Here is a 22,276-nt window from a genome sequence, read left to right on the forward strand (position 1 = left end):
TATTCATTAAGGACCTCTCCTACCTCCTCCGACTCCAGGCACAAGTTCCCTCCACTATCCCTGATCAGCCCTATCCTCACCCTGGCCATCCTCTTGCTCCTCACATAATTGTAGAATGCTTTAGGGTTTTCCTTTCTCCTACCCGCTAAAGCTTTTTCATGCCCCCTTCTAGTTCTCCTAAGTCCATTCTTCAGTTCTTCCCTGGTTACCTTGTAACCCTCTAGAGCCCTCTCTTATCCTTGACTCCTTAAGTTTAAGTAAACTTCCTTCTTCCTCTTGATCAGATGTTCTACGCCCCTTGTCATCCAGGGTTCCTTCACCCTATTAGCCTTTCCTTACCTCAGTGGGACAAACCTATCCAGCACTATCAGCAAGTGCTCCCTAAACAACCTCCACATTTCTTTCAAGCATTTTCATGAGAAGATCTATTCCCAATTTAGCCACCCAATTCCTGCCTAATAGCATTTTAATTCCTCCTCCCGCAATTAAATACTTTCCCATACTGCCTGGTCAGGGAGTTGTGTTCACTATCACCGAAATGCTCTCCCATCAAGCAATCTGGCCCTACCCTGGTTCATTGCCAAGCACCAAATCCAATATGGCCTCCCCTCTTGTCAGCCTATCTACATATTGAGTCAGGAATCCTTCCTGGACACACCTAAAAAAACTGCTCCATCCAAACTATTTGAACTAAGGAGGTTCCAAAGTCTTCCACCTAATTTGTTCCTCTGTGTCTCTGTTGTTATTGGGGGATCTGTAGAAAGCTCCCAATAAAGTGACTGCTCCTTTCCGGTTTCTGAATTCCACCCATACTGACTCTGTAGACAAACCCTCCTCGACAACCTCCCTTTCTTCAGCTGTGATACTATCCCCGATTAGCAATGCCACTCCCCCACCTCTTTTACCTCCCCTCCTATTCCTTTCGAAACACCTAAACCCTGGAACATCCAACTACTATTCCTGCCTTTGTGATATCCAAGTCTCCGGAAGGGCCACACCATCATAATTTCCAAATGAAAATATTTTTTAAAAAATGAAGATTATTTTCAGAATGAAACATGACACCAAACAGTTGCCACAAATCAGTGCTTCTATTAATACTCCAAGCTAACTACGTCCACAAGCCATTTCCCTGATTTAAGGCTTACACACCATACAAGGCAGGCTCTTAGCATTAACAGCATCATACAGAGGAACTCTACCAATTCTAAGCAGCAATATTCAACAGCACCACAATGAGACAAACACTAGAGTGCTATGACAAGGAACAACTGCTAGTGAAAATAGAAGATGCATTGACAAGAATTTCTTCAAATTTTATAATGAACATGTGAACGAGCACTGTCTATTTTCTGTCACCATGAAGGCATAGGTAGAGGAGTAGCGGGCAAAATCAGGCCATGTTTCTTCATTAGGACTTTCAAAGCTCTTTCAGCCGTTATTGCAGCAAGTATCAAATTGGGAATACCACCACCTCCAAGAAATGCAGCAAGTTCAATCACATTTGCAAATACAGGTATTTTGCTATTGGTTTCTTCATTGGCACCAAGTCAAAATCCTGGAACTCCCAAAGCAACAGCACTGTGGGAATACCTTCACTAGATAGATTACTACTATCAGAGAATCTACTAGTCCCTTCACCAGTATAATGAGGATGGGCTATATATCCTGACCATTTTAGCTTCAATCACATTCAAATTTTTTTTTGCTTTAAGTTCCTTCTGAATATCGCAGCACCATTGTAGAAATCAAAAGAAAATTGACAAGTTTCCCTAATTCTAGGCCTTGCAAATAATTAAGGGCATCTTGTTTCACTCTGACTCCTCCATCACTGTCTTGTCTGGGTTCAGATACTAGAAAATGAAGCCTAGATATTCAGCACTTAATTTCCCAAAAGATTAATGCAATCAGTTAAGTTAACTTCCAAGCATTATGAAATCTAGAAGTTGATTTTGTTCCGAAACAATAAAATCATGGAATTAAACAGATATTTCCCCTATTCAAAGAAAAAGACTACAGTACTTTATTTGGGGTTGAGTTCAGTAAGAAAAAGAGCTATTTTGCCCTGAGAAAATGACTAGTACCAGACAAAACACTTGTTTATGAAAAATAAATTATCCTTTGAGAACTATCAGTAATTTACTGACAAACACAACTTCAACTATAAAGTTCACCTGAGATATAGCAAAGAAGTAATGCATGAAGTCCCTTTAAAATTCAACTCAGGCTTTCTTTCAGCATTTACGTAATTTTGCATATCCTGAAATTGCTGTTGAATATGTTTAACCTAACTTGTTACCTTCTGGAATGCTTTCTTCAAATTCAGAGGCTGAAGAAAAAAAATCTCATATACCTCATTAATTTGTCTCTTCTGAGCAGAAATCCTCTTCTGTGTCTGTTTCTGCAGCAGTTGCTCCCGTTTCTTCACATATTCCTCTGAAGTATATGCCAGAGGATTGTGAAAGTCATCATGTCCTTCATCCATCATGTACCAATCTCGGTCTGCTTGCTATAAGATACAAAGGAAACAAATTACAACAAATAAAGTTATGACAACTTTTCAGGAACATCATTTTCAATTTTACCTGTTGCAAATCATTAGCATCTTTGACAATCACCAGGCACCCTAAGGTAGTTGAAAGTCAAATACATTTGAAGTGTAGTTACATTTGCAATGTAGGAAATTCTTAATTTGTTCTTTCAAGGCATGTGGTTGTCACTGGCTGGGCTAGCATGGATTGCCTACCCCAATGAAGCTCAAGAAGATTGTCCAAACTGGGTAAATAAAGTCAAAGAGTTAAATGCATGACTCTAAGATTACTGTGAATGGAATGCATTCAGTTTGTGGCGCACAAGTATAGGGGTAGAAGGAAGCTGCTCAGTGAGATGAAGTGTACTTGAACCATGCTGGGACAAGTGTCCTGGCAAATCAAACAACTAGGGAAAGCTTTTAAAAGAAACAAAAAATGAGCAAAAAATAACAAAAAGAGAAATAATAAACTTTGAGAGTAAACTTATAAGTCATATTCGGATGGACAGCAAGGGCTTCTTTAAATAGATAAAAAAAAGAGAGAAAGAGAGAGACCTTAAGTGAGGCTGGGGAAATTACAATGGGGAACCTGAAAAATGCAAAGGAGTTGATTAAATACTTTGCACCAGACCTTGTAAAAAGCAACAACAGAATTCTAAACTTACTAACTAATCACTAGGAAAAGGAAGAGGAGGAAATAAATACAACAAATACCACTAGAGAAAAAGTGCAAGGAAAACAAATGGGAATAAAGAGCAAGAATCCGCAGGGCCGAAATGAATCCTAATATATTAAAAGTAGTTACAGAGGCATGGACAAGCTGGTAGTAATCTTCCAAGAATTGTTAGATTCTGGAAAACTTGCCAAGAATTAGAAAATGCCAATGTAACATCTTTATTTAAAATAGGATGGAGCCAAAACCAAAAACAGGTAGCTATAGATCTTTTATTGGAAAATTTGTTGAAATCAATTATAAATGATGTAATAGCAGAGAATTAAGAAATTCATAAATGTCAAGTAGAGTCAGCTTCATGAAGAGGAAATCGTGCCTGACAAATGTATTATAACTTTTGAGAAGATAATAAACATTATAGATGAAGGTAAAACAGAAGATATAAAATATTTGGATTTTCAGGAGGTATTTGATAAGATAGCAAACATTAGGCTACTGAACAAGAGTCCTTGGTGTTGGAGGTAATCACACTAGGATGATTAAAGGTTGGCGAATTAATAGAAGACAGAGTTGGGATAAGTGAGACCAAGAGACCATGGAATGCAGGTTCATAGTTCCTTGAAAGTAGAGTTGCAGGTAGATAGGATAGTGAAGGCAGTGTTTGGTATGCCTTCCTTTATTGGTCAGGGCATTGAGCACAGGAGTTGGGAGGTCATGTTGCGGCTGTACAGGACATTGGTTCGGCCACTTTTGGAACATTGCATGCAATTTTAGTCTCCTTCCTATCAGAAGGACATTGTGAAACTTGAAAGGGTTCAACAAAGATACACAAGAATGTTGCCAGGATTGGAGGATTTGAGATCTAGGGAGAGGTTGAACAGGCTGGGGCTGTTTTCTCTGGAGCGTTGGAGTCTGAGGTGCGACCTTATAGAGGTTTATAAAATCATGAGGAGCAGGGATAGAATAAATAGACAAGGTCTTTTGCCTGGAGTGGGAGAATCCAGAACTAGAGGGCATAGGTTTAGGGTGAAAGGGGAAAGATATTAAAGGGACCTAAGGGGCAACGTTTTCACGCAGAGGATGCTGTGTGTACGGAATGAGCTGCCAGAGGAAGTGGAGGAGACTGGTACAGTTACAGCATTTAAAAGGCATCTGATGGGTACATGAATAAGGATAACATTGACACAAACCTGTACTCCACCACCATCCACAGATGAGTGTTCCAGAGTTTGTTTCATATATGGGCAAGATACTTCCAAAACAAGGAAGCATAACAGAACAAAAACAAAGCACACTTCGAAAGCATTTATTCATCTACAAACATGTATGCAGCTCATTTAAAAATGATTTGTTGATTAATATTTTAGGCTTGGCAATTAAACTAGGGTGAATTCAGATCAACAATATGGAGACTGTAAAATTTGCAAACTCATCAATTCACCCTGCCTTACACTCAGTGAAAGCCCGCTTGGTCTAGCTGCTTCCACTGGCTTAAGCAGATGACTTAAACTAGCAGCTTGGCACATTACTGATGGAGTGCCATGCTGACTTTCAGCTCAGACTTTAAACTTACATCTCAATATTTGCTCAAGTGGATATAAAAGATTCTGAAAAAACCCAAAGGATTAAGGATGCGGAAATCGGAAACAAAATCAGAAATTGCTGGGAAAGCTCAGCTAGTCTGACAGCATCTGTGAAGAAAAAGCCGCGTTAACATTTTAGTCCAGTGACTCTTCTTCAGAACAGTTATAAAAGATTCTAATATGGTGTGATGCCTCGGTGCTTTAGTCAACATTATCTCTGCAAGCATTAATAACTTTACGAACTAAATTATGAAACATACGTGAGTGCTTCGCAACATTTCAGAGATCTGATAATCTTTCATATATATTTTCTTCCTACTGAGAAGCAATTTATAGCATATGTATGCATCTTTTCCATCATTCAGAAGACCTTGATGAACAATGAATCCTGTAGTTAAATAAAAGTGGTCATGGACAGTATCCAATCGAAAATTAAAACGATAGAAAGCACACAACGTTTTGTTTTTAGGAACTGTCAGCAAATTACGAAATAGCTAATAAAAAGCTGGAAAAATTGATTATGAAAGTAAATTAGCCAAAAATATAAAATCAAACAGCAAGAGCATCTCAGAGTATATAAAAAAAAAGTAGCTAAAGTGAGTGTGGGAACCTTGGAGGATGCACCTGGGGGACTGATAATGGACACAGGGAAATGGCAGATAATTGAAACCAATATTTTGCAACAGTCTTTGTGCTGGAGGATACTATAAACATTCCAAAGATAACAGATAAGCAAGATGATAATGGAAGGAAAGGTCACGTAACAGCCATGGAGTCATTTATTTCATAGCAAATGGCCCATTCTTAATTGCCCTTGAACTGAGTGGCTTGCCAAATAGTTCAGTTCAGAGTCAATCAACAATCCTTAACACTTCGGAAGTTTACAACTAATTGGTCTGAACTGAGACATGTTGTGAGGACCTGATGGCCTGTATTCAGGATTTTTAAAGGAAGTGGCTGCAGAGATAGTAGAGGTATTGGTCGAAAGACTCCAGAAATCACTGAATTCTGAAAGATTTCCAGTGAATTGGAAAGCTGCTAATTTAATACTCCTGTTCAAGAACGGAAGAAGACAGAAAACAGGAAACTATAGGCCAGTTAGCCAAGCATTTATTGTTAATAATGTAATAATCCCAACAAAGTTGTAGCAGGACATTTAGATAACCTTAATGTAATCAAACAGAGTTAATGTGAATTAACACAATTTTGTGAAAAGGAAATCATGTTTGACAAGTTTGATACAGTTCTTCTTTCATGGTATGACAAGCAGAGTCGATAAAGATGTAACATATTTGTAGCATATTGGATTTTCAGAAACCATTCAAAAAGGTGCTACATAAAACACTGCACAAGATAGGAACTTATGTTATTTGAGGTAATGTATTAGCAAGGATTGAGGATTGGTTAACATTCAGGAGAGAGAGAGTCAGCATTTTTTTTTCAATTGGAAAGATGCAACTAGTACAGTACCATGACGATCCACCCTCAGGCCTCAATTAATATCTATATTAATGAACTGGTGGGGGCAGAGTGTAGTGGATCCAATTTTTTTGGTGATACAAAAATAGCTGGGAAAACATGTTGTGTCAAGTACATAAGAAATATGCAAGGGGATAAAGCTAAATTGAGTGAATGGACAAAAACATTATATAGTTTAGTGTAGCAAAATGTAGGTTCATACACTTTGGTAGACTACTATTTAAATGAAGAGAGACTCCAAAAAATGCAGCACAATGGAATCTGGCCATTCTTGTGCATGAAACCCAAAAGGTTTGCTTGCGGGTACAGTGAGTTATTAAGACAAATGAAATTTTGGCCTCTATCCCCTTGGGGGCTGGAGATTAAAAATAGGGAAGTCTTGTTACAACTGTACAGAGTACTGGTGAGGCTGCACCTGAATATTATTTACAGATTTTGTCCCCGTATTTAAGAAAGGATGTTGTGGCATTAGAGGCATTTCAAAAGAAGTTTGCCAGACTAATTCCTGGGTTGACTTACCAAGAAGGCTAAATAAGTTAGATCTTCATTGTTCAGAAGAATAAGAGGTTATCATATGGAAACATGCAAGATTCTGCAGGGTCTTGACAGTCAAGAAGTTTCCATTAATGAGAGAATCTCGAACTAGGGGCCATAGCTCCGGAGGATATTCATTTAAAATTGAGATACATGGGAATTTGTTCAGTCAGACAGTAGCAAGAATTCTCTACCCAGAGTTGTGAATCATTAGATTGTTGAAAGTATTGAAACAGGAGGTAGATAGAGTTTTGAAGAATCAAGTTGATGACCATGAAGAGAAAAAGAACTTGAGGCCAGAGGCAGATCAGCTGTGATCTTATTGAATGGCACGGCAGGCCGGAGGGGCTCAGTGGCCAACTCCTGCTCCTAACTCTTCTGTTCTTGCTCTCCATTAGACAAAAGTAGAAATTGAAATGCCAGCAATTTTTTTTTAAAAGGATGATGCATTATACACATTTTTCATCTGATAAACAGAATTATTAAACTATTTCTCTAACAGTGATTTAAAATTTAGGATAATGACTCACCCTTTGATCTTCCTCCCATTGCCGTTGCTCCTCTTCATTCTCAAAATAAATGCCATCTTTACCTTCCTCCTTCTTACCTGAATGTGTTGGAAATGGTTACATTTTAATCTAGCACAGCAAAATAGTATTGTAAGTATACAGTGATCCATTACTTCAGCATTAAAGAAGCATACTGCAAGTTTTAGATTTTAATCTTGCATTGAAAATACCAAAGTATCTTTTATAATTCTTTCCACCAAATTCACATAATTTTATAAGCAAAATACCACATGCTGATTTCTTTTATGCACATTTGATACTTGTAATGTTTCAGAATACTAAATCCGTTATATTTCTAAACTGTTTACCAGGCTAAATTTTCCACCCACCTCCCATTAAAGATGAAAGTGCAGCCTCCAGAATGACAGTGGAGTTGTGAATCTCTATGTTTTAAAGCCACTTTCAAACAAGACAGAGACACAACTAAAATGCTGGCATTTTTAAAAATATATATTTCAATAGGAGGAAACATTTCAGGACAAAACATGTACCTTTGCCTTTTGAAAGACGCGGCGTCGCCCCCAAATGCCTTCTGTCATCAGCCCACTCATTGTATTTGTACGATGGTGTTGGCAGAGGTGTATCCTCTTCATAATGATTCCTTCTAGATCTGAACAAAGCAAACTCCTATTTAAAATACAAGGCATGATGTTGACTTAATTCTCAGAACAAGTCACAAAACTTTTTGGTTTGGTCATAAACCTTAATTGTCAAAGAGAAACATGATTCGTCAGTTTTCATATCTCAAGATCAAAGAGATGACAATTCATTGCCAAATTTTCATTGAGGAACTTCTCATATGCAAATTTCTAACTATATCAATACATCATTATTCAGGGCAATAACTACAGCATTAACAACTAAACGGTCACTTATGATTCTTCCTAAAATTTCATATTGGATGTAAGTGTTCCTTCGATGGCATGATGTATTGTGTAGATTTACCAAATGGAAAAATATTCTTGCTAAGTGCTTGAAACTGAATTAAATATATTAAAAGTTGTATGGAACATATTGAGAATAAAGGGCTGCAGCAATGCTCAAAGATTACCAATGAACACTGAACTGTTTAAAACAGAGAGCAACTTGTTTTGCTTTATATTTCCTTTTTTTAAAACCAACATTCTCCCATTCCTTCTTTAAGATTCCACTGCAATTCCACATTCACTTTGCACAGTAATCCTGAGTCTGCCTGATATGATCTTTAACAATCAGGAATATTGTTTCAAAGACAGCGAAAGCAGCTGCCGATAGATTGGAGTACAGACTCAGGACCTCAGGCCTCAGTTGGTTATTCAAACACCATGGGAACATGCTTTAAATTGATTCATTAAACGAGCGAGCTATCTAAATTTCTGGCTTTTGAAAAATTATCTTCTGCTCCATTATTTCAGTCGATAATAATTGAGTGCTGGATGTGCCAGATTTTTTGGCAACAACATTAGCTTTAGCAAAAGCATTTTTAAATGCAACATTTCTCTCCAAGACAGTTGGAAATTGTACTCTTCTATGTATCTATTTTTAAAGAGCATCTATATTTGCTCTTCCACATTTATTTTTCACCTACCTTTCTTTATCACGCCTCTCAGTGTCACGAGCTGAACTGCGATAACTTCTTTCACTTTTATCTGAATCCCTTTGTGAGGGAGTAGGAGATGGAGACTCCCACTGAGATCGATGAGAATACTGACTTGCAATTCCACTGTCATCATCATCCCAACTAGATCGAGAAGGAGTAAGAGCATCTATAAAACAAGGTGATTTCAATGTGATACAAAATAAATGAAAATAGGACTCCAGTCTTTTCATACCTCTCCAGTGAAACGAACACTTGCTCATGCTACATACCTTTCTATTTGAAAGGGCTTGGTGCAAAGAATTTGTTCTCGGTTTTGGCCCAGACTACCAGGATACAAACAGAGCATGTAGTGTCAGGTGATAAGTAACAGAACAGGCAGTTAGCTCGGATAAAAGATAGTGATCAGAATGGATGATTTTGGGGTCCCACAGACATCAACGTTGGGAGCATCACTTTTCACAAATTGTTAATAATTCAAAGCTTTAAGACAAAACACAATGTCTAAATTTGCAAGTAATATAAAATTTCACGGGAATGGAGAGAATAGTCAATACTGAAGAGAACTGCAACAAATTCATAAATCTGCAAAAAGGCAATATGATTGGCTGACGAATTTCAACACCTTTGCATTTTGTAAAGACAAGGTTTGATTAGGAGTAGTCAGCATGGCTTTGTGTGTGGGAGATCATGCCTCACAAATTTGTTAGAGCTCTTTGATTAAGTAACCAGGAAAGCTGATAAGGGCAGAACAGTAGACATAGTCTATATGGAATTCACTATGGCCTTTGATAAGGTTCCAAAAGGTAGGCTGCTCTGGAAAGTCAGATCGCATGGAATCCAAGGGGAGCTGGCAAAATGGATAAATATTTGGCTTGATGGTAGGAAGCAGAGGGTAATAGTGGAAGGATGTTTGTCTGACTGGAGGCCTGTGACTAGTGGTGTGCCTCAGGGTCTGTGCTGGGCCCATTGCCGTTTGTTATCTATATCAATGGGAATATTCAAGGCATGATTAGTAAGTTTGCAGATGTCACTAATATAAGCATTTTGGACAGTGAGGAAGATTTTCAGAAACTGCAACAGGATCTTGACCAGCTGGGGATGTGGGCCGAGAAATGGCAAATGGAGTTGAATATAGATAAGTATGAGGTTTTACATTTTTGAAAGTCAAATCAAGGTAGAAGTTTCATGGTGAATGGTAGGGCCTTATGGAGTGTAGTGGAACAGAGGGACCATGGAGTTCAGGTGCATGGTTTTCTGAAAGTGGAGTCACAGATAGGCAAGGCAATGAACAAGGCTTTTGGCACACTGGCCTTCATCAGTCAGGGGAGTGAGTACGGAAGTTAGGAAGTTATGTTGTAGTTGTACAGGACTTTGGTGAAGCCACACTTGGATATTGTGTTCAGTTTTGGTCACTTTGCTATAGGAAGGATGTTATTAAGCTGGAAAGAATGCAAAAGTAGTTTACAAGGATGTTGCCAGGACTCAATGGCCTGAGTTATAGGGAGAGGTTGGACAAACTACAGCTTTTTTCTTTAAAGCGTAGGAGACTGAGGGGGGGAATATTATAGAAGCTTATAAAATCATGAGAAGCATGGATGGAGTGAATGCACTCAGTCTTTTCCGCAGGGTGGGGGAATCAAGAACTAGAAGGCATCAGCTTAAGGTTAGATGGGAAAGAATAAAAGGGAACCTGAGGGGCAACGTTTTTACACAGAGTTTGATACACATATGGAATGAGCTGCCAGCAGAAGTCATTGAGGTGGATACATTAATAATATTTAAAAGGCATTTGGACAAACACATGGATAGGAAAGGTTGAGAAGGACATGGGCCAAGTGTAGGGAAATGGGGTTAGCATGGACGGAGATTTTGGTTGGCATGGAGAAGTTTGGGCTGAAGGGTCTGTCTCCGTGCTGTCGGACTCTATGACTCCCTAACAACAGTAAGGTCAAATATTACAATCTGGAACTACAAATACACAAATTTGTAAAAGCAGAAATATAGTTAACGAGGCCAAAAAAAAATAAGCAAACCAAATGCTGGAGCTATTTTCTACAGGGACAGAACTGAAAAGCTGAGAAGGGATACAATGCACTTGTAGAGCAATTCTGTTACCACATTATAAAATGTATACCGAGACCCGACAGTGGATGCAAAAACAAATCAATAAGAAGATGATGAAAAGGATGGATCTTTTATCTCTTGAAAAGTAAAGGTTGAGAGATGATCTAATAGAGGTCTTTAAAAGTGTGAAAGTTTTTGTTAATTCAGACTGAGGGTCAGATTTAGTGTTTAACAGCAAACTATCAACATTTGCCATCATTACTCCTTCAAAATTAAGTACAGGTTCAGGATGCTGGGCATAAGCAGATAAATGCAAAAATCTTTGAGGTTGTAGCCTCTCACTGGGGTTTGACCTGGAACGTCTTTGAATTCCAACAGCACCCACCCCCAAGTGCCACCAGAGCCAGCAATGCTGAAATCATTGAGAATGTCAACTTTACCAGTCGCACTTCCTCACTCAAAATCCCATAAAAAGTTCAATCTTGTTCAATCAAATATATCTGCGCTTTTAACTGCAATTAATAAAATTTAACAACAAAAGAACTGGGCCTGTGAAACTAATTTTCAATTGCATAATGCTGTAAAATGATCAAGTAGATTTTTTTAAGATGATTCTTTGTTTAACAATAGCATATGTACTCATGTAAAAGTAAAGCCTTTTAGACTTTTTTAGGGTTAAATGTATGGGGTCGACCATTACATGGATACTACTTTTGAGGGGCTGAAATTCATGCTACGGTCCAAAATGCCATATCGTTAGCAGAAGTCCAATTGACCTCAAAATGAATAAAGAAAAAAAAACAAGGAATTACAGTAAGCTGAGGGAATGGTCTTTTCAGAACGCTAATATGGATGGGGAGGAAAATATATCTCTGGTGGTGGGGTCCGTTTGGAGGGTGCGGAAGTGGTGGAGGATGATGCACTGTATGCGGAGGTTATGGGTGGAAGCTGAGGACCAGGGGGCTTCTGTCCTTGTTGCATTGGGAGGGGTGGTGTTCAAGGGCGGTGGTGCATGAAGTGGAGGAGATGCAGAAGGGATCGTCAATCACGTGGGAAAGGAAGTTATGATCGTGGAAAGAGGAGGGCATCGGAAACTTTGAGGTGGAATCGGTCATCCTGGGAACAGATGCGGCGAAGGCAGAGGAATTAGGAATAAGAGATTGCATTTTTACAGGAGGTAGGGTTAGAGGTGGTGTCATCTAGGTAGCTCTGGGAGACAGTCGGCTTGTCATATATGTCTGTGGCTAGTCGGTCGCCAGAGACAGTGATGGAGAGGTCCAGGAAGGGGTAGGAGGTTGCCAAGATGGTCCAACACACCCCATCCACCTGGACATCCTGTGCTGTGGATGGGAGATCCCCAAAGGTGATAAGGTTGTGGGTGGTCTGGGAGATGATGGTTTGGAGATGAGGTCATGATCAAGGGGGGTCAGTAGTAGGAAGTGTCTGCTAGTTGGCGCCTTGCTTCAGCAGTGTAGAGGTCAGTGCGCCACACTACTACTGCACTCCCCTTGTCTGCACATTTGATGGTGAGTTGGGGTTGGAGCGGAGGGAGTGGAGGGCTGTGCGTTGTGAGGGCAAGAGGTTGGAGTGGGTGAGGCAGTTGGACAGGTTGAGGTGGTTAATGTCACAGCGGCAGTTTGAAATGAAGAGGTCACGGGTAACATGCCAGCATGGGGTGTCCAGGTGGATGAGCTGTGTTGAAGGTGGGAGAAGGGGTCCTCGGTAGGTGGACGGGTGTCTTGGTTAAAAGAAAAGTAGGTACGGATGCGGAGGCGGCAGAAGAAATGTTTAAGGTCGCAGCATGTGTCGAACTCATTAATCTGGGACCGTAGAGGGATAAAGCTGAGGTCTTTACTGAGGACTAAACGTTCGTCCTTAGTGAGGGGGAGGTCTGGGGGAATGGCGAAGACACGGCAGGGATGGGAGCTAGAAGCTGGAGTGGGGCTGGAGTTCGAGGTGGGGGCGGAGACAGTTGCTGGAGTGTGAGTGGTTATAGGGTCTGTAATGTCACCAACGGAAGTGATGCTCACAAAGGGGGCGGACGTAGTGCTTATGGGTGTGCTAACAGGGGCGAAAGTGGCATCATGGGCGGCAAGGGCAATGTTACTGGAGGGTACTCAGCTGCTAACGACATTGGCGGCAGAAGTGACGTCAACGATACATCCTTCCAGCGAGAAGCAAGTGACATTCAAGGTAGGTATCATGTCTGTGCTGGTGAATCTAGCCGTGCCGGTGGATCCTGCGGCAGTAGTCCTCTCTGTAGTCGCGGAGGTGGTTGGGTGGACAGCAATCTCAGAAGTGGTGTAGTCAATATACAGTCCCAGTACACATCGATCCATTACGACAAAGGTCTCCAAGCCCTCCTTTCTTACTCTCACACTGTCCCAACCAGTACCCTTCCAGCGATACCCTCATCTGCCTGGCTGAACTGGTCCTCACCCTCAACAACTTCTCCTTCCAATCCTTCCACTTCCTCCAAACCAAAGGGGCATTCATGGGCACCCGCATGGGATTCAGCTTTGCATGCCTGTTTGTCAGATATGTGGAACACTCCATCTTCCGCAGTTACACTGGCACTATCCCCCCCACCTGTTCCTCCACTACATCAACGACTGTATCAGCGCCGCCTCGTGCTCCCACGAGGAGGTTGAACATTTCATCAACTTTACCAACACCTTCCACCACAACCTCAAATTCACCTGGACCATCTCGGCAACCTCCCTCCCCTTCCTGGACCTTTCCATCACTGTCTCTGGCGACCGACTAACCACAGACATAAACTGCAAGCCCACCGTCTCCCACAGCTTCTAGAATACACTTCTTCTACCCTACCTCCTGTAAAATCGCCATCCCTTATTCCCAATTTCTCCGCCTCCATCGTTTATATCCCCAGGAAGACCAATTCCATCTCGGAAAGTCCCAGATGGCCTCCTTCTTCCACGATCGCAACTTCCCTTCCCACGTGGTTGACAATGCCCTCCAGCCTATCTCTTCCACTTCACGCACCACTGCCCTTGAACCCCACCCCTCCCAACGCAACAAGGACAGAAAATCCTAGTCCTCAACTTCCACACCACCAACCACCGCATACAACGCATCATCCTCCGCCACGTCCGCACCCTCCAAACGGACCCCACCTCCAGAGGTATATTTCTCTCCCCACCCCTATCAGCGTTCTGAAAAGACCATTCCCTCCGTGACTCTCTCGTCAGATCCACACCCCCACCAGCCCACATTCCATTCCTGCAACCGCAGGAAGTGCAAAACCTGCGTCCACATCACTCCCCTCACCTCTAACCAAGGCCCCAAGGGATCCTTCCACATCCGTCAAAAATTCACCTGTACCTCTACCAATGCCATCCACTGCATCCGTTGCACCCGGTGTGGTCTCCTCTACATCGGGGGGACAGGACATCTTCTTGCGGGTTGTTTCAGAGAACATCCCTGGGACATCCGTACCCACCAACTCCACTGCCCTGTGGCTGAACACTTCAACTCCCCCTCCCACTCCGTCAAGGACATCCATGTCCTGGGCTGCCTCCACCGCCAAGCCATTACCACCCAACACCTGGAGGAGGAATGCCTCATATTCCGCCTTGGGACCCTGCAACCACATTGGATAAATGTGCATTTCAACAACTTCCTCATTTCCCCTCCCCCTACATTATCCCAGTCCCAAGCCTCCAGCTCGGCACCGCCCTCCTGATCCAACCTCACTGCCCCCTCTGACCTATCACGTTTTCCCTCACCTTCATCCACCTATCACTTTCCCACCTACCTCTCCCAATTCCATGCCCTCCCATTTATCTGTCAACCCCGACCCACAAGCCTCATTCCAGATGAAGGGCTATTACCTGAAACGTTGATTCTCCTATTCCTTGGATGCTACCTGACCTGCTATGCATTTCCAGCACCACACTCTCGACACTGTTCTTGCAAGGTACAGCATTTCAACGCTAATAGTTTCTATTATTGTGTAAAGGTGAAAGTATTTTAATATGATTGTCTGCTTGAATAGCCTGTCTTGACAGTGTGATGCTGGAGAAGCACAGCAGGTCAGGCAGCATCTGAGGAGCAGGAGAATTGACGTTTCGGGCATAAGCTCTCCTGATGAAGGGCTTATGCCCAAAACTTTGATTCTCCTGCTCCTCGGATGCTGCCTGACCTACTGTGCTTTTCCAGCACCACATTCTCAAGTCTGATTTCCAGTATCTGCAGTCCTCACTTTCTTCTGCTTGGATAGCCTGAATATATGACTATTGCTCCATCCTACAAATGCTCAGTAACGCATGCTACAATCAGCTACATACCACTGCGTGGCAATAGAGATTAAACTCTCATCCAAGCAGAGGGAACAACCTATTCATATCCACCCTGTAATGCCTTGTATGAATTTAACCAGTTTCAACGAGACCACTTCTCAATCCTTCAAACTTTAGGGAATACAGACCTAGTTTTCTCAAAGAATATCTTGCCATCCCAAGTATGAACCTTCTGAACCTCCACAGAACTCTCTCGACAGCAACTATCTCCTCCCTTCGATAAGGAGACAATAACTGTGCACAATACTCCAGATGAGGATTACCAAGACTCTACATAACTTAGATTATGATTTGAAGATGTCGGTGTTGGACTGGGGTGTACAAAGTTAAAAGTCATACCACACCAGGTTATAGTCCAATAGGTTTAATTGGAAGCACACTAGCTTGCGGAGCGACGTTCCTTCATCAGGTGATAGATTACTTAGATTAGATTACTTGCAGTGTGGAAACAAGCCCTTCGGCCCAACTAGTCCACGCCGACCCCCTGAAGAATGACCCCCCCAGACCCATTTCCCTACACTTCCCCCTTCACCTAACACTATGAGCAATTTAGCATGGCCAATTCGCCTAACCTGCACAGCTTTGGACTGTGGGAGGAAACCAGGGCACCCGGAGGAAACCCCCACAGACACAGGGATAACATGCAAACTCCACACAGACAGTTGCCTGAGGCGGGAATTGAACCCGGGTCTCTGGTGCTGTGAGGCAGCAGTGCTAACCACTGTGCCACCGTGCCACCATAACTATAATAAGACATCTTTATTTCCTAACTTAAATCCCCTTGAAATGAAAGCCAATATGCTGTTTGCCTACCTACTTGCTAAAGGCACTTGCATGATCATTTTTATCGGCTCATGGACAAAGATACCCAAATCCCTTTGGACACAGGCTTCTAAACTTGGCACCATTTGTAAAATAGTTTATATTTTGGATTTTTCTACCAAAGTGAATAGTTTCACACTGATTTGCATTATATTCCACCTGTTCATTTAATCAGCCTGCCCAAGTCACACAGTCATAGAGATGTTCAGCACAGGAATAGACCCTTCTGTCCAACTTATCCATGTTGATCAGATATTCTAAATTAATCTAGCACCATTTGCCAGCATTCCTATAAACTTTTCCTATTCATGCACCCATCCAGATACCATTTAAATGTTGTAATTGTACCATCCTTTATCACCTCCTCTAGCAGTTCATTCCATACACAATTCTCTGCGTGAAAAAGTTGCCTTTTAGGTCCCTTTCAGATATTTCTCCTCTCACCTTAAACCTAACTTCATGAAGTATCCATGCTTTCTTACGTAAACTTATGCTCTTTCACAGTTTGGTATCATCAGCCAATTTGTAAAATCATAATTGGTCCTCACATCTAAATTTACTTATACAAATTGTACTTACCCTGTCATACCCCTCTAGTAACAGTGTACTTTTCTGAGAATGATCTGCTTACTCTTATTCTCTGCTTTCTGTCTATTAACCAATTCGCAATCCATGATAATAAAAGCAAAATACTGTGTTTGCTGGAAATCTGACATAAGCACAGGGAATGCTAGAAAAACTCAGCAGGTATCTGGCAGCATCTGTGGAGAACAGAACTGTTCTGAGGAAGAGTTATATAGGACTTGAAACATTAACACTACTTCTCTCGCCACAAACACAGCCAGACCTGATTTTCTCCAGCATTCTCTGTGCTTCCCTCAATCCATACTAGTATTATCGCCCAAATTCCATGCGCTATAACTTTCTTTACTCACCTCTTGTGTGGGAGCTTATCAAAAGCCTTCTGAAAATCCAACACATCACATCCATTGGCTCTCCTTCATCTAGGAACCCTCCAACCACAAGGGATGAACTCGGATTTCACCAGTTTCCTCATTTCCCCTCCCCCCAGCCTGTTTCAGTCAAATCCATCAAATTCAGCACCGCCTTCCTAACCTGCAATCTTCTTCCCGACCTCTCCGCCCCCACCCCAGTCTGACCTATCACCCTCACCTTGACCTCTTTCCACCTATCACATTTCCGACGCCCCTCCCCCAAGTCCCTCCTCCCTATCTTTTATCTTAGCCTGCTGGACCAACTTTCCTCATTCCTGAAGAAGGGCTAATGCCCGAAACGTCGATTCTCCTGTTCCCTAGATGCTGCCTGACCTGCTGCACTTTTCCAGCAACACATTTCCATCTCTGATCTCCAGCATCTGCAGACCTCACTTTCTCCTCTCCTTCATCTATGCTATCCTCACAAAATTATACCAAACTTGTTAAACATGCTTTCCCTTCCATAATTGCATGTCGACGATGTTTAATTTTCCCATTCTTTTCTAAATGTTTTGTTATTAATCTTTATTAAGAGGTGAGGATGAAAAGTATCTAGAGACTACTAACATAATCATCAAGGAAACAAATGAGGTATTCAGAAGAAGCCTCTCTTTCCAGGTAGTACTGCGAAAGTGAAATTCAATGTGGCCGGAAGTGATCGAAGCAAATTGTGTGGATGCATTTAAGAGGAACCAGATAAGTAAATAGGGAGAAAGAAATAAAGGGTGATGCTGACAACTCTTTGTGAAAAGCTTGGAGTGGGGCAAGATGTCAAGTGAAACAAAAACACCTACGTGAATTAGTTGGGCTGAAAAACCTGTTGCTAAGCTTATATTCTATGCAATTTTATGAATCACTGCTAATTTCCCAAACATCCCTTCATGCGTGCTACGCTGAATGAGGAAGTGCAGCCATTAGGTTAGCTAATCAATAAAAATCCAGTGACGTCAAACCTGTATTTGCTTTGCCAGCAGATATAATCAAAATTTCATACATTTAATGAAACAAAAAGTACTGTGGAAACTGGAAATCTGAAACAAAACAAATTGGGGAAAGCCAGCAGGACTGGCTGTATCTCGAGAGAGAAAGCAAAGTTAATATTACAAAGAGTTACTGAACTTGCAATGTTAACTCTGCTTTCTCTCCACAGATGCTGCCAGTCCTGCTGCGTTTCTCTAGCAATTTCTGTTTTTGTTTCAATCATTCAGTACAGAAAACTAACTTGCATTTACCTTTTAATCTGTGCTTAGGTGTGCTTGGTTCATCCTTTCTGTTGCTTCTACTTCGATCTGAGCAATTGTCTCTGTACCCTCTTTCACTGCGCTCTGATCTGTCTCTGTCCTTGTTCCTAGTGGAACTGGACTTACTCCACTCTCGATCATCTAGGAAGAACAAAACAAATTAGCTGCACTGGAAGAAACAAGTTAATTTGCTGTATCTTGCTCTACAACTAAGACAGAAGCAAATTTTTTTAGTTAGGTGGCTAAGAGGCAGTGAGGACTGCAGATGCTGGAGATCAGACTCAAGAGCGTACTGCTGAAAAAGCACAGCAGGTCAGACAGCATCTGAGGAGCAGGAGAATCGACGTTTCAGGCATAAGCTCTTATAGTCAAACAGGGTTATATTCCATAACTTTTAAACTGTTCTTATTAAGAAACCTTCTGAAATTGACCTTTTTTAAACTGCACACTGATAGGTTATGAAGATGACCAGAGAGTCACTGGACTCTTGTCTGTGAATTCAGAAATTGCTGCATTTGTCCCGTCAAGAGAAAATACACATTCCAGACTGGGGATGTCAATTTCCATCTCCTGAACCAACCCAAAAGGTATTTACTAACTTGAATGCATGTTTTTGAAACCAAAATAATAATAATAATCTCAAACACCCAATTTGAATATATGCAAATAATAATACAGGCTTTCATTGCTCAATGAACACTATATTTGAAAAGGGAACAGTGAGAACTCATATGGTAAGGCTGTCATGTTGGCTTCCCTTTTAATCTTTAAGTGTTTTCTGCAGAAAGACACAAAAGCAACTGCAGTGAAACAGGCAAGATGTCCATGCCTTAAGACCTCTAGACAAAACCCCCAAAGGGTCTCCAAACCTGTTCCCTTTCAAATCCTCTAATGCAGAAAAGTAACTTTCCGGTAACAGGACCATAAGTAACTAATTTCGCAATCTGTAGAAGTTCCATTTCCTCCTAACAAAGTTGCAGTGATTCTGGTATATGACTCTGGCTAAATGCATTCAATTACTTTACAAGCCTGCATCATGGGTTTCCAAGATGAGCCAATCACTTGAATTACAGATTATTATTTTGTTTATAACTTGTAAAAATGCACTATCCTCTGTAAATGTATACTTCCTTGATAGCATGTCTGCATGTGTGAGAGTGAACGAGTGATGTGGCATTAGATTTTCAGGGCAAATAAATAAATAAATCACCGTCATGACTTATAGTCACTGTTATAGACATGCTTACTGTAACCAGTGCAGTTTCAGGAAAGAAAACATAATAATTGTCACGAAAAAGAAAGCATGTGTTTTCCTAACCCTTTAAGGAACCAAATCTGTCGTCCTTATTTGGTCTGACCTATATGTGATCCAGACCCACAGTAACGTGGTTGACTCTTAACAATTACGGATGGGCAAGAAATACTGGTCAAACCAGTGATGCTTACATTCCCTGAACAAATTTTTTAAAAATGACTCAATGTATCCGCTCAAAAAAAAAACACAGGTAGGGAAGATTAATGTGCTTTGAAAACCTGTAAACCAAAATATTAGTTTGTAGTTCACACATTTGAAGTGGCTTTGAAGGTTACCATTGTTCTGGACCCATTAAGGAATATTTTACACTCAGAATTGCAGTTCAGATGGAGTCAGATATCAGAATTTTTTGCCAGATTCCCCGCAGAGATAAATGTTCAGACAGTTACAAAGTTAAGCACGTGTGGCCTTTGTTCTCAGACATCAATTTTCTTCACAGATGGACTTAGACTGGTAATTACCCTAAGGGTAGCTGCCAGGTTTAAAAGAAAAGGGTATTAATATTACTGCAATGGTCTGCAATTGATATTCTGCAGTGATACTCTCTGTAGTCTATTCAGATCTCTCTGGATCTTCAGTTATAACACATGGTCAACTTTTACTGTTTATCCAGAAAGGCTTAAAGCTTGAAGTCACTGCAATACAATTGTTTGTTTCATTAAATTGAAAACTTGGAGATGTGGAGGCCGAGAGACCATTGATTCAAAGCTTGGAATAAAAGATGAACAATGGCAAGTGCAATGTCTAAGCGACAGGTGCAGTCTGGGTATATCTGTTCAAGAGGTCCCCTTAAAACGCTTTACCTGCGTTTCACACAATCAAGTCTACTGCTCACAATGTGCTCTACATTGGGGAAACAAAGTGGAGACTGAACGACCGCTTCACAGAACACTTGTATTCTGTTTCCAATTGCCTACCACTTCAACATCCCACCCTGTTCCCTGGTAACATCGATGTCTCAGGCTTGATGCAATGCTCTAGCAAAACCCAGGAAAAGCTGAAAGAATAGCATCTCATTTTCCACTTGGGAACCTGCAGCCTTCCAGACTTAATATTGAGTTCAATAACATTAGGGTTTGAGCTCTTCCATGTCCTTAGCCCAACCCCCACAAACCAGGCCTTGTTATCAAATAATCTGCTTTTGCACATCCATTGTTAGTTACTAACAGTCCCCATTAATAGCTATTCACTGTCCTAGCCAGATCATTATCCACTCCTTTGTCTGACCAACTGTTCTTCTCTTTCTTTGGACTCTATCCCCACCGAGCGTTTATTCCTTAGTTCCCCCCCCCACAATCTACATTCTGCACGTAAACCAACATTTTCCCAATATCAGTTCTGTGGAAGGGCCACTCGACCCAAAACAGTAGCTCTGATTTCTCTCCATAAATGCTGCCAGACATGCTGAGCTTTTACAGCAATTTCTATTTTTGTCAAACGTTTATTCATTATTCAACTCGTCCACTGGATTAAGGGATTATTGTCTAGTTGTGTCCAGCCAATATACCTGAAACCTAATAAAATTAGGAAGCAGGTAATGCTTTTTGATAATTAAAAGATGTTTGAATGAGCACATATGATAAATCAAAGGAGTTGCAACCAGGTTCTCTCAAATAGGAAATTAAACTAACATGAGAAAGGTGGTGGCTGGGTCCTGTAACAGGATGCTTTTGGGATTAATGAAATTGTAGATTACCATGCGTTTCAAAATCTTTAAACTTGTATTACATGTAAGCAGTTCAGTTATTCTATTTTATCTTGATTTCTTACATGTAATAAACTTCTTTTTGTATTGTTAGAAAAAATCTACAACATTGGATGTTTATGTTTCAGTAAAAGACTACCCTGTTAACACCATAAACGAACAAAACACAATCTATCAAGCCAATTTTTATCTAAGATCTGACTCGTCCAGTGATAATATCATCTGGAATCACACCAAATGCGACAAACAGAAATGCAGTTCATTTCCTAAATGGTGAGAGTTCAAAAGTGTTGATTCCCAAAACAAGCTGCACATCCTTGTTCATAAATCACAAAGCTAATATGCAGGTATAGCAAATAACAAGGAAAGCGATGATATGTTAACTTTTATTGGTAAATGGATTTGAGTACGTAGTAAAGATATCTTGGTGAGTTGTACACAGCATTGTTGAGAGTATATCGGAGTATTGTATACTTATTCAGTCCCCTCACCAATGAAAATATGTATTTTCTAATAAAGTGAGTGCAACAAAGGTTAACCAAACTAATCCCTGGGATAACAGGATTGTTTCATGAGGATTGAGAGGCCTGGACCAATTTTTTTCCAGAGTTTTGAGAGGTGATATCATTGAAGTAAAGAAAATTCTTATAGATCTGAAGAGGATAAATGCAGGAGGATTTTTTCTTGGCTGAGAGTCAGCTGTCTAGAACCAGGTGCCATCATATCAGAATAAGAGATAGGCCATTTAGGTTTTGAACTTACAGGCCGCCAAATCTTTGGAATTCTCTACTTTAGAGGTTGTGAAAATTCAATCATTAAGTATATTCAAAACAGGTCTCTAGATATTAGAGACAGCAAAGGATAT

At 40.9% G+C, this 22,276-nt stretch overlaps 1 protein-coding gene across 1 annotated transcript in view; it reads right to left on the minus strand.

The window, feature by feature from the left end:
* The window catches only part of dhx38 (DEAH (Asp-Glu-Ala-His) box polypeptide 38), a 136,799-nt gene that overhangs the window by 106,698 nt on the left and 7,825 nt on the right, over positions 1-22,276 (minus strand). Inside the window, exons 4-8 of the mRNA XM_043706699.2 lie at positions 18,383-18,532; positions 8,936-9,113; positions 7,860-7,978; positions 7,330-7,406; positions 2,354-2,509 (exon numbers count right to left, since the gene is read on the minus strand). Of these exons, the coding sequence (XP_043562634.1) occupies positions 2,354-2,509; positions 7,330-7,406; positions 7,860-7,978; positions 8,936-9,113; positions 18,383-18,532 (680 nt within the window). The remainder of the gene's footprint in view (positions 1-2,353; positions 2,510-7,329; positions 7,407-7,859; positions 7,979-8,935; positions 9,114-18,382; positions 18,533-22,276) is intronic.

Source organism: Chiloscyllium plagiosum, unplaced genomic scaffold (assembly GCF_037043375.1).
Source record: "Chiloscyllium plagiosum isolate Xiang-an unplaced genomic scaffold, Cpla_swu_hap1 HiC_scaffold_17, whole genome shotgun sequence".
NCBI lineage: Eukaryota > Metazoa > Chordata > Chondrichthyes > Orectolobiformes > Hemiscylliidae > Chiloscyllium > Chiloscyllium plagiosum.